Genomic DNA, 18,975 nt, shown 5'->3' with positions numbered 1-18,975 from the left:
GATACATAATACATCCAATAGATTATGTGCAAATGCACAAACACACACTCACACACTCTTTTTATTTCCTTACCTTTTATTCTTACAAGTAGCCTGTCTTCTGAAAGTCTTGACGCTCATCTTAAACGTCAAATCCTAATAGGCCTGGCCTGATCCTAATTGGCCTGTATTCCGACACGGCCTGCTATTTAGGAGGAAGAATTGAGTGGAACCGCAGAGTTCAGGGGACTCACAGACGTTTGTATGCTGTGGGAGAGCAAGCAGCGTACAGCCAGGATCCCATAAATAAGTAGACCCTTAGGGCAGAGCGTGGCCATTTACTTTGTGAAAAGCAGATGTCTTCCCTTTGGGGACAGCCTCATAGGTGTATCTTAAGTGAAATGTCGCCACGCTCGGGGCGGGCACATAATCTTCCCGCGTGTCCTATTGAAAGGCTCATTTTCTGCCCAAAGATTTAATGCACCTTTCCCCCTTCGCTCTGTCCCTCTGTGTAGCCAACCCAGCTTTGGGTAAATTATTTAGAAACCAGTATTGGTGAAGAAACAATTGCTGGAAAATGCAGAGGCAAAGTGAAAAATCGATCCTCTCTCCAAATGCATAACGTGCTGGGTGGATTTTATTGCTGTTGACATGCTGTGTTTGCTTGGGTCCGTATCAAGACGCGTCTTCTTCTTGTCTCCTTCCTCCAAACAGAGACCTCATTAGGAAATTGCTTGTTGTTGACAGAACCAGGCGCCTCGGAAACATGAAGGTCAGTGTCTGTTTCCATGTGTATCACCCGCTAGACACACTCATTACCTGGCACCATACATTCCTATTTATAGAAACAAAGTCACGGTGATCGTGTTTAATTATGGGCCAAATTTCCAATCTCGGGTTCTCTCGGGGTCTGGGTAGGCGAAATCCAACTGGGTCTATCCAACCGGTCATCCCCTCTTCTCTCCAAACGATTAAACAACTCACCGATGATCTGAACGACATCAGTATTTTGCTTATTTATTTAGATTTTTCAAATCACATTATTGACCTACAAATAAATCACATCCCCATTGAAAGGGTGCAGGCCAACGGCTTTAACACGTTTGCAGAGTTGTGCAAGCATCCCCACAGTCGATGTTAAACAACATTTCCTTCATGTCAAAAAGAAATCCCATAGCCTTAGGTATTGTTACCCGATCCTTCCGTCCCTCCTGCCCTCCTACTTTCTGTCTCTGTGGAATTCCTCTTCTGGGCTTTCACGGAAATGAATTACACCATAAGGAAACTTTTTTTTTTTTTTAAGGAAACGTGTTATGTGTGGCTCCTCATACTGAGCATCACGTTTTCAGGGTCCGTCCACATGGTAGCAGGTGTCAGAGCTTCGTTCCTTTTCATGGCAGTGTCCTACTCCATGGGTGGAGCCCGTCGTGCTTACCCATCTGTTGATGGACACTTGGGTTGTTATGAATAGTGCCATAAACATGGGTATGCACGTTTGTGTGTGAATGAATCATTTGAGAATGTGTACGTCATGTATGATTTTCACAGACTTCTCATGTGGACGGGAATATATTTAAGGATGGTTGCATAAACGGTATGATAGCTCATATGCGTGTTTTGTAGCTGCTATAACAAAGGACCAGAGTCTGAGATCCAAGTTGGGCAGGACCCCTGAGGTCCAGGGCAGGAGCTCCAGAGTGGGTCCCGCCTGCCTCTTCCAGCGTCTGGGGCCCTAAGCGTCCCTGGGCTGGTGGCCACATCCCTCCCATCTCTGCCTCCATCCTCATGTGACTCCTCCGTGCCTGCGGCTCCTCTTCTGTGTCTTACAAGGACCCCTGTCTTTGGATGTAGGGCCACCCTCGTCCAGGACAAGCTCATCTCAGACCCTTCACTTACATTTGCAAACACCCTATTTCCAAATAAGTTCTTCACAGGTTCCAGGAGATATTTCACAAACTTAATGTTACATTCAGATCCATTGGCTTCTTCCTGTGTCACAGAATTCATGTGTTTCTATCTTAAAAACTCCCAACATTTAATCGATTAAAAAAGTCACTCCAAGGGCCATAAAAACGGGGAAGAAGGGTAGAGTCAGAGGCTGAACACTTGGGAAGGATTTTCAGAGACCATGATGCCACTGCCCCCTGCAAGTGGGCGGTTGGCATCACACTTGAGAATGAAGCAGACAGACCCCAACACATCATCACTGTGACGCGAATATACTGATAATGTAACTGGAAGGTACTGCTGGGTAGCTGTTACCATCTCTAAAGTTGCACATCGTGGATTTGAGTCCTACTCATGTGACTGACTAGCTTCGCAGCCCTGAGCCAATTATATCATTTACTGAACCTTGGTTTCCATGTCTATATGATGAGGACTCTAAATATCAAAGAAAACGGTCCACATGAAAATAGGTGGCAGATGCAGAAATGACCATGTGTCTGTCTCGTTTTATCTCAGGAGCCTGAGCCGTAGTCTTACCCTTATATGCAGTTCATGGTAGTAATGACCGGATTTGTTTCTACTATGAATGAAAGCAAACTGAACACAAACAGCTTCGTTTCCTTCACTTATACATCTCCCCCTAGCTCACAGCCTAGGGGTAATTAATTAATCAAAACATAGCCCTTTTTTCTTTTTTCTTTTTCTTTTCTTCTTCTTTTTTTTTTTTTCTTTTTTTGTGCTATAATAAGTAAGGTAGAGATTACCTGGAATATTTTCTTTGCTGTCCCATGAAAATTCTGTCTCCTGATGATGCCTGTTTCTTTTGAAGAATGGAGCAGATGACGTGAAGCGACACCGGTGGTTCCGAACTGTGGATTGGGAGGCGGTCCCACAAAGGAAACTGAAGGTACAACATACGTTCGCGGGCGACGGGTGACTCGGCATCCTTTACCTGTCTTCAGCGAGGGGCAGAGCCTGACTCTGTGACTCATTTATTTATGGCTGTTGCATAATTAATTTGGGGAATACAACTGATCATCTCAAATCATCAATAATCCAAGATCCCTTTTTAGAGGAAATCTTAGTGCTACAGAAACATCTAGAGGTAACCAGTTTTTTCCATCAGATTTTTTTTTAGACTTGGCTCTGTCCCTCACTGGAACTATGACCGGGAAAAGTCCCATCCCACCAACTTCTAATGGGGAATGATAGATGACATAACACAGATTAGGTGTTCATCCAGCAGTTACAGATAGCGTGCAGTGATGGTGGTGGATTAGATGGAGAATGCTTTCTAGATCACCGTTCTTTGAACGGACTATGTAAATATAAATATATTTTAAAAGATGTATTTATTTATTTATTTTAGAAGAAGAGTGTGTGCGCATGAGTGGGGTGAGAGGCAGAGAGAGGGAGAATCTCAAGCCGACTCCCCAGTGAGTGTGGAGCCAATCAAGGGACGTGCTTTGAACCTCGAACTCATGACCCTGAGATAGTGACCTGAGCTCAAATCAAGAGTTGGCTGCTTGACCGACTAAGTCACCCAGGCGACCCGGAACTGAAATTTATTTTTGACAGGAGTCGTCAATAGTGACGTTCTCAACCTTGCACTTTTTAGAGTCAGTGGGAAGACTTGAGAAATGCTAATGCCTTTCTGAGCCCCTAGCCCAGAATCTTGGGTTCAGCCTGGACCACTAATGTCTCAGTAAGCTGCTTTTAACTTTTAAATATTTTTTTTGTATTAAATGATTTATTTTTTTAATTGAATAAATAATACATTTTCATTGTTTAAAAACCGAATCTATATTAGGAGGTCTGTATTACCAAGAATTACTCCCTTGTTCTATTTCCTCCCAAAGCCCCTTGCTAATTTTTATAAATAAAGTTTTATTAGCATGTGGCCACCTCCATTCATTTACATGTCGTCTGAGGCTGCTTTCCCCCCATCGAGGCAGAGCTGAGTAGTCCCCACAGAAATTTGACAGCCTGCAAAATCAAAAATATTTCCTGACTGGCCCTCTATGGGAAACTTTGGCCAACCTCTTTGTCAATGCCAGTGACCTCGTATTACTGATGCAGGATTGAGGCTTGGGTCAGTGATACTAAAACTGGCACCCGTTGTTCTTGACATGTTTCTGGGATTTTCCAAACCCTGGTTGCTGGACTAGCTACATCAGAATCACTGAGCCCTGGGAAGGCCTGGGAATCTGCATTCACAGGTCATCTGGGTGGGTCTCAAGTCTAAAAAAAAAAGCAAGTGTTGGCTACCATCCTTCGTTCCTTCATTCCTCATCCTGCACCATTGACGGATACTTTATTTGCAGTGTCTCTGATTCAAAGCTTTCCACGTTCATAAACCAAGGGAATTCAGCTTTGGCTTTTTGTGCCCCCCCCCCATCATTTCCACTTTTATGTAAAGGCATAGACATGAAGGGATGCACGTCCCACCCAGGTGTGCAACGTTGGAAGCAACATTGCTTCCTAACTGTGCCTTTCTGTCTTGCCCTGGTCCCGCAGCCCCCCATCGTGCCCAAGCTGTGCGGCGAGGGTGATACCTCCAACTTTGAAGCATACCCCGAGAATGACTGGAACACGGCCCCTCCAGTGTCTCCAAAAGACTTGGAAGTCTTCAAGAATTTCTGAGGGCAGGACCCACATCTGGAAGGTATATCTTTTGTTTCAATAATTACGCATCAGGGAGGTTGAGTGTCCCCATGTCAAGGGGATGTTGCGTTGGCCAAGTGGTGCTTTCCTCATCCACTGGGACAGGAGCAGTGGGGCAGAGCAAGATGGAGGCCTTCTTGGCGGCAGCCTCATCAACGCTCCGGAGTGTGTTACTCACGGTGGGCAGTATGGCCAAGACAGCATTGCCTCCGGCCTCATGCTGCCCAGGAACACCTTGTATGGAATTTTCTAAGCTCGATTGGACGTTGAAAACAATGGATTTTTGAGTCTCTCATTTCTTTGAACCTTTTAAAGTCTATGACTCTATGTGTCTGGCATCTACGTATGGCTTTGAAGGATTTTTCAATGTGGGTAGTAAAGATCTTTCAGTTACTCCCATTCCATGAGGAGCTTGGTTATATATACCACCTAAATCAGGTTTTCCTTCTCGTGAGCATATTGCCGATGATATGTCTACCCGTGACTTTTCTTGCTTTTTCCTGTGTTTATCTCCCCAACAGCGCTTATGAGGAGTGGGAGAAATAATTGGTCAATACCATGTGCAGACGAAAGCACTATAGAGCCTTGGTGGGGAGGGAGGCATGGTGCCACCAGAACCCTGCTCTGGGCTGGTATGGCCACACCAATACTGAGAGGAAACCTGCCTAAAAGTTAAAACATAGAAGAAAAAAATTAATAAGAGAAAGAGATGGCTGTGTGGATGACAAAGGAAGACATCTGCTCGATGGGTTTTAGTCTTTTCAACACATAATCATCGTTCTCCTGAGGTTCTCTTAAAATGAAGACTCTTTTTAGCTTTTCCAATTTCTGTAAAGCTAGTGAAGTCCAGTTCATGAGTTTTAAAGATAAAAGATGCTTCTGAGCTTGGTTTTGTTTTTTTGTGTGTGTTCTGTTCGCTTGCTTCAATTTTGAGTGATTTGCCCATAATATTTTATGAATTACTTTCATTCAGGCATATTCCAATGATTGGAAGATGTGGATTGCTTTCTAGTGGAAGACTCATCATTGATAGTCAGAGGCTGGGGCCTTTTTGTAAAAGACACACTGTTCAGTTGACTTAGGGAAACACAGAGCTGCTGTCCGATGGGTTTTGTCGTGTATTCAATGGATAGTTTTCTATTCACGGTTGAGAATCATGCCTCCAGCTGGTCCAGCTACCTTTCTTAAAGCTCATTTCTGCACATAGGAATAACTTCCTCCAGGTGGGGCATGTCCTTGGGAACAGATGCACAAACGGCATTTTTTTGCACCTGGAATCATTGTGGACGTACTTGGGTCAGTGGTGGGGACACTGCGATGACCTCCTTGGCGAACCTTGGGGTATCAAGAAGTCATTTCCCTGATCTGTTTATTCCACAACATTGGATCCCAGTCTCACCCTCAAGCAGCAGGACATGTTAACATTTTCATGTGTTCTCAGCGTTTTGTACACGGTGGTGGGGTCGAGGGATGACACACAAAGCCCTGAGTTTTCAGCACCAAGTGCCCAGGGGCAACCGCCCGTGCAGGAGGATATTCCTTCATGAAGCAAAAATGTCTCCCAGTGATGAGACACAAGTGCAGCTTCATCACTGCCCTCCAGAGCCAAGGAGGGAAAGACACTTGTCTTTGGAAAGTGAATTCTCACATCTTTCCAGCCCTTGGAGCATGCTGTTAGCACACCTGGCATGGAAAGACCTCACACTTTGGCTTTTATTTGGCTTCATAATGGAATGTTTTCTGTCGAGCTGGAAGGGTCTGCAGCGAAGCACATCGAGCAGAACCTGGTTTTGCTTGTGCAATCCACCTAATGTCTTCTCTTAGCATAGATGAGCATGGGATAGTCATATGCATGATGCCATCATACCACATTTGAGACCCACCATTAAAATACTGCTTAATTTTTTATTAGAGATTTATTTACTTATTTAGAGAAGAGCAGAGGGAGAAGGACAAAGACTCTCAAGGACACCCCTCACTGACTGTGAAGCCCGATGTAGGGCTCAATCTAACGATCCCAAAATCTGAAATCAAGAGTCGGATGCTAAACTCGGTGCACCACCCAGGCGCCCCACAGCTTAATTATTTTATTAAGCATCTCCTATCCCTTGGAATTCCTGCTTGTGGGTCTTTGCAAGAATTTCAATGGAAAGTTTCTTCTTGTGTGTGTGTTTTATTGAGTCATTTTTGAGTTACGAGTATGATTATGACAAAACGTACCCTGTCATTCTGAAAACTAACAAAATCCTTTCTCTTATGTCATGTGGCACACAGGATGGCTTGAAGCCTGCCGGGGACAAAGAGCTGCACACGAGTCCTGAAAAAGGGTCATGTCCGTGGGATAAAGACATTTCCGAATTCTGTACGTCAGGATGTATATAAAGAGACTGGAGATCCGTACAAAGTCATGGACCTGGCATTATTTAAGCAACTGGAAATTAAGCATCTTTAAGCAACTGGAAATCTACTGCACAGTAGGACATTTTGGAAAATTGTTTCGTTGTAGATTTTCTCTTATCTCTTAGTGTGATGAACCTACTGTGATATCTTGGTTTTCCTCATAGACTTAACTTTATAAGTTTAAATGGAGCACGTTCAGTTATAACCACAGGTGGCGTGTGCGTGCGTGTGCGTGTGTGTGCGGGTGTAAAAAGACCATTTGACTGGTGCACAGGAATTGTGCCGTGATGTAAATCTTCATACTCAGCAGAGCCTATGATTATTTTCCAAATTGCCCTTTCCAGATCCGTGTTTCTTGGCGACAATAGCTGCAAGAGATAGGACGTGTTGTATTTTTTATCATCTCATGTGCGTTTTGTAGTTTGTGGAGAAAACATCGTGGGGTGGTCCACATCCCATGTCTTTAGTACTTCATGTCTAGTGACTTTAGGTCTTGAAGCCAAAAGGGGAAGAGGAGGACCTATCAATTCGAATTTGAGTCTGAGAATAGCCAATAGCCATTAACGTTCTTCAAGGAATTGAACGCAGTTCAGAAATTTCCTGCATTATATCCAAAAATTTCACATTCCATTGTGAGGGTAGGGGACGGGTGGCTTCCTCTTAAAATCCAGTTGAGTTCTAGCTTCAACAAAATGCAGAAGCTAACAAATGACTTTCCGTGTTGCCTCAGTGGCATGGATGACCTTCATGCCAAGGTTTTCTTCTAACTTTCACTGTGGGAAAAAGTAAGACACGAATGAGCTATAGGATGTAAGCTCTCAGCGTAGTTAAAATTAACCTCTCTTGTTCCTGTCCCCATAAATGTTCAGTTTGAGAGCGTTTGACTAGTTTGCACACTCTGGTCTTACCATAGGTAGGGCGGCCCTGTAGAGACTTCTCAGGGCTGGGATTCTGTGTTTTCCTCTCTGGACCTGATCGTGAAGATACCACGGAGAGCACCCTGCACTGTGTTTTCCCCTTGGGATTGACTTAATGAAAGGTAGTTGTGGACCGGGCTCCAGGGAGCGTGTTGCTAGATGTGGGTCTTCCCAGAAAACGGTGCACAGACAAGAGGTCCGTGCTGTCCATGATCCATTGGCTTCTGTCTTGTGCTTCTCTTCCTCATTCTGAACTTTGCTGTGTGAATCTCAAGAGGTGGCCCATTCTCTGCTCACCATGACTCAGCTGGACAAACAGAGCTGCTCACACCTGTGACGTGCCTGGTAGTAGGTGTCAAGGATGACTTTCTAGTAGGCACCAGACCCTTCAACAACTGCAGAGGGACACCCACACAGACCTCCAAGACCCTTTGCATACCCTTTCTTCTTCCATGCTGGGTCCGGAAAAGTCAGCATGCGCATGCCCTGGGAGATGTGTTGGTGCACTTGGATGCAGGAGAAGAAAGAGTGGGGACCCTCTCAAGGTGTCCCCAGCTCCCACGTTCTTGAGTCACCTCGTGGATTCTTCACCATCATACACGTTGTTTTCCAATGCCGGGCCTGGGAAGGCCTTTTCTTTCCGTGTGAGCTTTCCTACCTCTCTTCTGCAAGCACATCTACGGAAGCAGAGAGCCGCCGTGGGGGAGAGTCACACGTAGGTTTAAGCAGCAAAATGTCGATGGCCATCCAGTCGTTTAGCAGCTTTGAGCAGACACTGCTCTCAAGTTGGAAGGCCGGGGCTCTGTGTGCTGGGAGATGAGGTGATGAACACGTGCAGTCATCCAAGCTTTACAAGACCCTGAAATCGAAGCCACTCGGTATCTCCTCCTTTCTCATGCATGAGCTGCTCTTCAAATCCAAATCCAGTAAGATCAGAGTGACGACAAGATTTAGTAAAATAAACTCTTTATAATGTATAATTCAAAGAAAAATTATTTTCACAAGGCGTGCTTTCTGGATGTTCCAACAGAACAGTGTTTTTTAGCCTGTACTGAGCAGTGCCCGTGCCGTTTGCATTAAGTCGGGTGCCAGAACCAGCTATACGTTCACCATGAAGTTTCTTAACTGATCATTGGCTCTTTCAAGGCTAAGTCAGCAAAGTGACCTATGCACTGAGATACAAACCCATGAGGGAAAGCAAAGATCTCGTGTCCTCTGACTTGTAAAAGTAAATTATTATTATCTTGGAGCCCCGCGCTTCAAAAAATTAAAGTAAATGAAACACCTTTCTTGAACACGGTAAAACGTTGTACATAGATACACATTGACCCATACGCATATTTTCAGGTTTAATTCTCACTGTCCCGGTTTTAATATAGGATATGAAAATAGCCTCAAGGAAGCATGAAATACATTGCCTTAATTTTGGACAGATACGCACACACACAGACACACAAAACGCCAACATTGGAATGCACAGATCACACAGTTCTTTAAAAACATTGTCATCAGCCATCCGCCATGCAGAACAAATTAAAAATTAAAGGGGATTCCAAGAATACCAGATGGTGTTAAACTCAGTCTTTGCCATTTCAATATTCAAAGTGGCACATGCCGTGTGTTAACTGCCCGTGGCTGGACTGTTAAATTACACTGAGTGACGTAATGCAAAGACTGATTCAGTCAAAATGAGTCCCAAACACATGGGACCCTCACCGTATATAATTGAGAAATACTTTATTCGGGTGGGGACACTTCAGTTTTCAGGTTATCTGGTCAAACATCCGTGCGCAGAAGTCACGGGAAGAAACGTCATGGAAATATTCGCAAAATTCGCATGGGGGAAAAACTACAGACTCCTTTTGTTCTATGCAATTTTATGAGTTGGCAATATTTTCCTCAAATACACGTACCATTAAAAAGAAATTCCTCAGGAAACGCATGTTTTGCGAAGAAGTGTGTTGGGGCGGGTGTTGTTTTTCCGAGGGGATTGTCACTAACCCGGTTGGACACACGGTCTGCAGAGCTAAGAAGGAAATTAAATCACCACGGGCCGTACAGCATATCCTCCATTTGCGTTGGGCGACTTCCAGCTCTTGCAGAACATACGTGAGGGTCCTGCTGGGCAGAAACGTATCTGCTGCGGCAATGAGCACAGCGCGATTTCTGCTGTTGACCTGTCGATGCGTCGCAAGAAAGCCCGGCAAGGAGATCGATGGATGTGCCCGGCTCACATCCTCTTCCCACCACCCGCCACCCATCTGTCCGTGAGCACCTGGTACAGTGTTCTGTTTCGTTCTGTGCTCTGCACTCAAGGACTCATACCCTGGTCACCAACGACAGGATCGCTGGTACCGCTGGGCCGTCGCGTGAACGTGGGATGTGTGGGATGCGTTTGCCATTTCTGTGTATGACCTACGCTGCCTCTAGATCTTGGACCAATTTAACTGTGAAACTATGGCTCCATGCCATAAACTGAAGACCCCAGAGCCCCCACTCGCTAAGCACTGAGGGTTGCCCGCCCCAGGGAGTGCTTCAGTCTGCGTCCAATCCCACGACAACATCGACATTCTTGTTCTGCCATTTCTTGGTTACTGTAGTGCAGGAAAAATACTTGGTTGGATTTTTGTTGTTGTTGTTCCCCCAACCAATTGATTTGACATCCTCAAATGATGTACATTCTCAGAAGCCCCTGACGGTCCCGCGGTGCAGATTTAGAATGTGATGATGCCTGAGTTCTTTTTCCCGGAGGTCCATCCACCGAGAGTGTGGGTTTTATCGGCGTTGGGCAGGTCCTGGGTATTGTACCGCGTGTCCCCGTTTCTTACGGAGATGAGAAGGCCTTGTCTTTGCTTCACCGTCAGTGGACGATGTCCACTTACCAAAACCGAGAAGACAAGCACATGAACGGTTGTGTCAATAATGTATTGGGGTAGTTTGATGTGTGTGTGCGCGTGTGCATGTGTGTCTTGGTTGGGGTGGAGTGCAGGAGGGGTGATATCACCAAGCGTCACGTTTCCCTGTCAAGTTTGCTTTGCAGACCCCATGGGCTTGCATCCAAGGGAAGGTCCTACACAGTCAAAGGCAAACGTGCTGTAACGGTTTCCTGTCAATTGTCATGTTGTAACGCATTCTGTGACGCTTTCGTTGGCTCTTCCCTGGTGGACACGACTGTTAACTTAAAGGAAAAGTCATTACGCGTGTGTGTGTGTGTGTGTGTGTGTGTGTGTGTGTGTGTGTTAGCAGATGGGATTTCAAGCCTTCTGACACTCAGGGCGTCTCGTCCTCTGAGATGGTTTTTCAGCTCTGCAGAGAGGTCGTAGCTTCCTTCTTCCTTGCGCTGTGCTACGGGCAGCCTGGCCGGGTCACCCGTGCACGTGTCGGGGGCCCCCGGGTGGCCGTGGGATGCCGCAGATGCGAGATGGAGTGCCTTTGCAGGTGCGGTGCGCCCCGGCGAGCCAGCACTGGGAGCCCTGTGGGGTCATCCCAGCTTCTCGTGGAAAAAAAAAAAAAAAGTCTTGCTAATTCTTTCAATTCTTGCACAATGAAAATCACTGTGATTTGTATATATATATACCCTAGGAAAATTTTACTGCTGCCTAATTTATGTAATAATACTATTCATTCCAGGTTTGTTTAATAAAAACTTTGTATCTTTTAAGACACTTGATTCAGGTCTGCTTCTTTGGTTACAGGGCAAGCTTTTCTGGGTTCATCTAGTTCAAGAGTCAGCAGTGTCTCTTTTTAAATTTAATTTCTAGTTTTCTATTGGTATAATTGACATGATCTATTAGTTTTGGACGTACAATAATGATTGGATATCTCTGTATATTGCAAAACGATCACCACCATAAACGTAGTCAGAATCTATCAAATCTATCACAATCTATCTCTATGTTTATGACATAGAGTCGTAAACATATTTTTTTTTCTGATGAGAATTTGTTTTTTTTTTTAGGATGTTTTTTATTTATTCATGAGAGACATAAGCAGAGGGAGAAGCAGGCTCCCTGTGGGGAACCTGATGTGAAACTCGATCCCGGGACCTGAGCCAAGGCAGATGTTCAGCCACAGAGCCGCCCAGGTGCCCTGTGCTGAGAACTTTTAAATTCTTTCTTCTAAGCAAGTTTCAAGTATATGATACACAATATGTTATTATTGTGTCATTTTTTTCAATGTTGCAGGACACACCAGGTCTCAGCACAAAAGCTTCCCTAGACAATCTGTAAATGAACGTGCTGTGTTCCAATAAAGTTTTATTAAAACAAAAACACAGGTCAGGGGCCGAATTTGTTGCTCAGGCCATCCTTGGCCAGATTCTCATCTAGTGCCCAAGGGTGACCTGGCATATCGCCTTTGCAGCGAGTTAAAAATGTGCTGCCATTATCATTATCAATAAATAGGTTGTTTGCACGTTCATAATGCACGTTCTCTTTACTCACCTAGCTTGACACCTGGCTCCGCAAACCACCTGCTGCTTGCCAAAAAGTCCTGCCTTCGTCACTCAGGTCAACCCGGAATCAGTAGTAATGGTGACTGCACTTGCTGCAGCCACGTAGCAGAACATCTCAACAAACAGATGGTCACACAGGAGCCTGTTCACCTGCTGATGGAGCTTGTCCTCCCCTCCTCATGGAAACCCCTTGGAAAAGGGAGTCTTTCAGGAAAAACTACAGGGTCTCATTCCAAACCTCGTGAGCAAGGAATGCTCCAGAATTTCTGTAGAGTAGGTGCTTATGTGGTGACATTGTGGTTTGGGAGACGGCGTAGTGTTTATGTGCATGTATTTTGGGGGGAAAACCAGAGGGTTCTTGAAGGACAGAGAGAAATTATCCGGGGAGTATGTCCTTGCCCTTTTTAGATGCTTTCATAGGGTTTTTCCTTTTTTTTTTTTTTTTTCAAAGCACATATTCTGTTCATGCAGGTCTCTTACTTCCTTGGAAGCCACCATCCTTTTGCATTTTTTTTTTAATTTTATTTATTTTATGATAGGCACACAGTGAGAGAGAGAGAAGCAGAGACATAGGCAGAGGGAGAAGCAGGCTCCATGCACCGGGAGCCCGACGTGGGATTCGATCCCGGGTCTCCAGGATCGCGCCCCGGGCCAAAGGCAGGCGCCAAACCGCTGCGCCACCCAGGGATCCCTCCTTTTGCATTTTTATTTAAAAAAAAATCTCATAACCTTGTCCCCAAAACGTTAAGGAAGACATTTGTATGTATGTAACCAATCTTCTTTATCCACTCACTCATTTTTGGCATATCGTGGCTCTTGTGAACATGGAGGTGCAGGTGTCTCGTTGAAATGCAAACTGAAACCACAGTGAGATGTCCCGTCACCCTTGTTAGAATGGCCGTCATCAAAGAGACGAGAGAGGACAGCAGGTGTTGGCGCGGATGGGAAGAAATCGGAACCCTCGGGCACGGTTGGCGGGAATGCACTCTGGCGCAGCTGCTCTGGAAAAACTGTATGGAGGCTCCTCAAAAAACTAAAGATGGGGCTGTCACATGATCCAGCCATTCCTCCAGCACTTACAAACCCTGCAAAGGCTGGTGTCTGTCCACTTTAGAGATCGCAGAAGTGAGCCCGCAAAAGACTCAGTTCTTCCTTGGAGGCCTCCCTGTGAATCCATCGCCCAGCCCAGCTTTAAGCTCCATCTGGTTCCTGCTCACTCCGAGGAACCATGTGACATTTCTGTAAAAAATGAACAAGACCCTCGTTAAAGAAACCAAAGAACCAGATTCTCTGTGTTCCCTCTGATGAAAACGTTGCACAAAACTTGAACACTGTAGACCTACAGTGACTATTCTTGGGAGAATTTGAAGTTAGATGCTTTGCTTTTGCTTTAGGCAGAAAACTATCATCTACTTAAGCCCTACTGGGTCCGCCGATATGAGCGTCTGTTTTAACAGGCAAATCGCCTTCCAGAAGTGCATGCAAGAAACCATCTTATAAACCCTCTGAGGTTATAAGCTGAGATGAACTTTTATTATTATGATGATGATGATGGTAAAGAACACATGATAGGAAATCTGCTGTCAACAGAATGTTCAGCGCACTTTCCGGGGTAGCTAGCTACAGGCCCGGTTGGGGGCGGCACATCTCTGAAACATAATCATCTCGCAGAACCCGGACTTCATGCCCAACGAGCAACAACTCCCCATCTCTCTCTGTGTCCTCCAGCCAAAAATTGGCCAACGCGGGGACCTGCCCACCCGGGTCTTGAATTTCACCCGAAACGATCTTAGTTCTCAAGGACATAATGGAGAAAAGACTCGGGCTTTCGTATCTCGTTATAAGCATCTGGCTCCGAGCCCGGTGCAAAGTCAGCCCTTACGGCACCCTGGGGAGCAATGTCTCAGAAAGCCACTGGCTGGAAAACAATTCTTCATAATGAATCAGAATCTGTGTGCAGGCTGCTTAAAATCAGGGCCTTGGAAAAGGGGTCGGGGGAGCGCCACAAAAGGCAAAGATGAAGATGCGAGGTCAGTCCAGTAACTGCGAAGTGGACAAAGGTCACCTGCCCTGCAGAAAACGGAGTTCTTGCGGTTATTCTGCACTGTGCCGACTTCTGCTGAGGATGAATAATGGCCCAGATGTCTGAAAGGCCAGGATGGGCGGCAAATTTGGCACGACGAGGGATGCGTCATAATGCCCGGAAATACCCATGTCGCCGTCGGCAGATGGTTAGATGCATTTTCTTTTCTTTTGGGTTCCTTTGTCTCTCCAACCCAACTGTACACCATCCCCGTTCCAAAGGGGAACCGCCTCTGCAGATCGAATTTGGGAAATCTGTGCTTCTTTCAGGATCTAATCTTTTTTTTTTTTTTTTAATGTATTTGAGGATAGTTGACACACAATGTTATATTACGTTCTGGTGTACAAAGTAGCGCTTCGACTTGTCTGTACATTAACGCTATGGTGGTCGCCACATGTGTAAGTACCATCCGTTCCCCGTGCAACGCTATTGCAATACCTTTGACTATATTCCCCGGGCTGTACCTTTTATCCCCGTGACCTACTCCATAGCTGCACACCTGTTTCTTCCACTCCCTTTCTCCCATTTTATCCATCTCCTACCTTCCTCTCTGGCAACCACCAGTGAATTCTCTGCTTTTATGGGCCTCTTTCTGCATTTTTGGGGTTGTTTCATTATTTACCTATTTAAATTCCACATACGAGTGCAGTTGCAGTATTTTTCTGTGTCGGACTTATTTCCCTTAACATACGTGAAATGGACTTCTAGGTCCGTCCACGTTCTCTCAGATGGCAAGATCTCCTCCTTCCTGATGGCTGAGTAATGCTCCGTTGTATACAGACACCACCTCTTCTTTATCCATTCATCTATGGATGGACACTTGGGTTGTTTCCGTATCCTGACTCTTGTATGTAAATGCTGCCATAAACATACAGGTATATATATATATTTTTTGCATTTGTGCTTTGTTTTCTTGGGGTAAATAGCCAGTAGTGGAATCACTGAATTATATGGTAATTGTATTTTTAACTTTTTGAGGAACCCCCATGCTGGAGCGGCTATACCACTTTGCATTCCCACCAACAGTGCACGAGGGGGCTCCTTTTTCTCCACATCCTTGCCAACACTTGTTTCTTATCTTTTCGGTTTTTTTTTAATCTTTTCTTTTTTAACTTGTAGGCACAGAATACAATCTTAAACATCATTGGGGCTTAACACGAGATCCTCTGAGCCATGATTTTCAAACCCTCACTGTGGTGTATTGGGCAGAACTATCCAGAAACCACACACACAAACACACCTGAAGCCAGAGGTGAGCAAGCAAGACACTTCTAACTTCTGATACTAATACTGTAGAAATAGTGTTCTCAAATACATCTTTATTCATGTCTAAATAGAGAATCGTTTTATCTAAAATCATTATTTTTAGGACTACTGGGAACCCACCAAATTGAATGTATGACCCACTCTTGCATCTTGCTTAGAGTTAGAAAAATAGTTTCCTACGCGAACCATAGTTGCCTGCTCTGAATCTCTACTTTTCCATGTTAAATTGGAGCTTAGTATTGGTGATTAAGGAGGGATTGAAAGCCAACCGGGGTGGAGAAGAAACCTTTCCTATGACATCTCTGAATCAAAAACTGGAATCCATTTTATTTTTCATTCCCATTATCCCATATGGCACACTCCAGCCTTCTGGCCAATATATGAGCATCTTACAGGGCAGTTATTAATGGTCCGTCATTATGTAATATTTTCTTTTCTGAAACTCTTATTCCTAATCTCTGTAAATTTGGACTTTGACAGAAAGTTGGTCCAGCTTTTTACATTTTTTTCCTCTCTTTTTTTTTTTTTTTTTACAACTTTGGGTCAAAATTGCCATGGTCGTTGGATATTGCCATTACGTTTTACAGTCTGCTTTGGGAATCCAGTTGGACAGATTTCCCTTCCTAACGGTGGAATATCTTTGTCATCTGTTGGCAGCTGTAGATGGGGGCAGCAAGCCCCTGCACAAACCTACCCTAATCCTTGTTGAGGATCTGCAAAGGGGTTTAGAGTTCTTGATACCCTGGTGTGTTCTTTTTTCCAAGGAGAAAGAGGTACTGACAGCTTTCCATGTGTTTCTCTTAACTATTTCAAAGCAGAGGTTTGGATTTTGTGGCTTAGGAATCCAGCCCATCCTGGTCAGTGGTGAAGACCCTAAAATACTATCCATCCAACTGTATCTGAAGCCCGTACTTTTATTTTCCTTCTTTGATCTCATTTGGTGATTCTTCTTTTCTATCCATTGGTCTTCACTGAAACTTGACCTTAAGAACATTCTTTAAGGGGCTCCTGGGGGGTTCAGTGGGTTGAGTGTCCCAGTCTTGATTTCAGCTCAGGTCACAGTCTCAGGGTCATGAGATTGAGTCTCGTGTCAGGCTTCAGACTCAGCACGGAGTCTGTTTGAGATTCTTTCTCTCCCTCTGCTCCTCCCTCCTTCTCTAAAATGAATACATAAATCTTTTAAAAAAATTCTTTAGGGCAGCCCAGGTGGCTCAGCAGTCTAGCACCGCCTTCAGCCCATGGAGTGATCCTGGAGACCCAGGATCGAGTCCCACATCGGGCTTCCTGCATGGAGCCTGCTTCTCCCTCTGCCTGTGTCTCTGCCTCTCTCTCTCTCTGTCTCTCTCTGTGTCTTCCATGAGTAAATAAATAAAATCTTTAAAAAATATTCTTTAAGTAATGATGAATAATCGTCATGGTAGAGTTCCATTACAGAAGTAGATTTAGTTTCTAGCCAAGCAACATACATGGGGATAACCCACTTCTTAAAAATCTTTGTTTCTTTGTTTCTTTCTCTTGTTTGGTCATTTGTTCATTCCTGCTTTCTCTTAGGCACTCAATTCACTCCTCAAACTGGTAATATTGAATATTTAAAATTAATTATTTAAAAACAGTTTTCAGTATTATATATGTAGCATAATATTTAATTAATTAATATTGTAAATAATGTACTATTAAGGAATAATAGTATAGTTCTAGACCGTGCACCTACATCTTAAGCATAGCACAGAAATAAAACCTACTTAGCCACGTATAAATTCACAAGACTTTATCAATATCTATTTTGATCATTGCCAGGTAGACTCTACAATTGTCTTAAACTATATGAAACCATAGATAAGACTTTTCTATTGTTTTTGCTCAGACTTCCTATTAAAAAATACTCTTGGCTAATGACAGAGGCTGTGGATCTCATAGAGAAACCCTGGGATTTCCCTAAAGAAACCCTAAAGTTTCCTGATTTTACCCTCACCTTTCACTGGTTTTACCTCCAGAGCTTCCAATAAGTCTATTGTTAAGGTCAGCCCCTCGCTACACACAGTTGGCTCTTGGGTTTCGTTTTGGGGCTCAGTTACAGCAAGAGCCCTGCTCTGCTTCTGCTTTACTTGCTTCCAACACGAGGAAATGCGCATATTTTTGCAACCAAGGTGACTATTAAAGAGGAAGTATTTCAAAGCAAATAAAAATGACTTCTTTGCAAACAATGCATCATAATCTCATTGTGGTTTTGATTTGTGTTTTCCTGATGATAAGTGATGTGGAGCATTTTTTCATGTATCTGTTGGCCACATGTAGGTCTTCCTTTAGATAAATGTCTGTTCGTGTCTTCTGCCCATGTCTTGACTGGAGTTTTTGGAAAACCACGATCTTGAGAATATTTGATATTGGGGAGCATTTGAGGGTTGCTAAAAAAGCAAAGCAAAGAGAGAAAGTTGCTTCCCTTCAACGTTTACAACAAGATCTTGATGCCAGAGCAAGAGTCTGAATCCTAACACTTTGAAGGCTAGGACGTGTCGTGTTGACGCACCAGTCCGAGTGGGTGAGCTTGACCCGTGCAGCCTTCCAGTTGGATGGAACTAGAGACACCAGGTAGAAAAATTGCAAACACGTTTGTGCAATGAGACGTCCATCTGTGGAGATAGAAAGTGCCCCGGGCAAGGAACTAAGTAGGACGAAAAGCCGTGTGGAAGATCCTCACGTGGAATCTCCATTTCACAGTGGGCATGCAAAAGGTGGTTTTCGGTGGATGCTATTTCCTACCTCTGATTCCACCTTGGACTTCCTGCTAAATATCACCAATGTTAGATCTCTTGCAGAACTGAAAATATTTATGAGACCAGTGTGGGGAATCAGAAGCAGAAGGAGTCAGGCTGGGTGGTTGGATGAACCTGAGACTTATTAGTCAGAGACGTGGGTTTGAGTCCAGGTTTGCATCTCCTTGGAGCCAAGGGGGCAGGTGAGTTAGCTGCCCTGCACTCCCATTTACTCATTAGTGATGGCAACTTTCCGTGCATGTCTTTCTGCTCAAGACCCTGGAATGGTTCCCCATTGCACTCCAAGCAAAAGACGATATCCTCACAACATGTGGAAAGCTGTCCGTGATCTGCTCTCCAGCGAGTCAGACTCCCTGTTTGTCTTCTCTGGTCACTCAGATCCAAATTCCCCAGCCTCTTTACTCATTTAGAACATCCTACAGCAAAAAAAAAAAAAAAAAAAAAAAGAACATCCTACAGCAACTCCTGCCACAGGACCTTTCCTTTGGCTCT

General features: G+C 44.5%; 1 protein-coding gene across 1 annotated transcript in view; it reads left to right on the top strand.

The window, feature by feature from the left end:
- Positions 1-11,568, top strand: part of PRKX (protein kinase X-linked) — a 74,239-nt gene extending 62,671 nt beyond the window's left edge. The window contains exons 6-9 of the mRNA XM_041741260.1: positions 694-751; positions 2,756-2,833; positions 4,444-4,591; positions 6,865-11,568. Of these exons, the coding sequence (XP_041597194.1) occupies positions 694-751; positions 2,756-2,833; positions 4,444-4,569 (262 nt within the window). The 3' untranslated portion in view covers positions 4,570-4,591; positions 6,865-11,568. The remainder of the gene's footprint in view (positions 1-693; positions 752-2,755; positions 2,834-4,443; positions 4,592-6,864) is intronic.
- Positions 11,569-18,975: the final 7,407 nt, after the last annotated feature.

The sequence above is a fragment of the Vulpes lagopus genome, chromosome X (assembly GCF_018345385.1).
Source record: "Vulpes lagopus strain Blue_001 chromosome X, ASM1834538v1, whole genome shotgun sequence".
Classification (NCBI taxonomy): Eukaryota; Metazoa; Chordata; class Mammalia; order Carnivora; family Canidae; genus Vulpes; species Vulpes lagopus.
The sequence above is the reverse complement of the archived record's forward strand: the minus strand, read 5'-3'. Positions and strand labels throughout refer to the sequence as shown.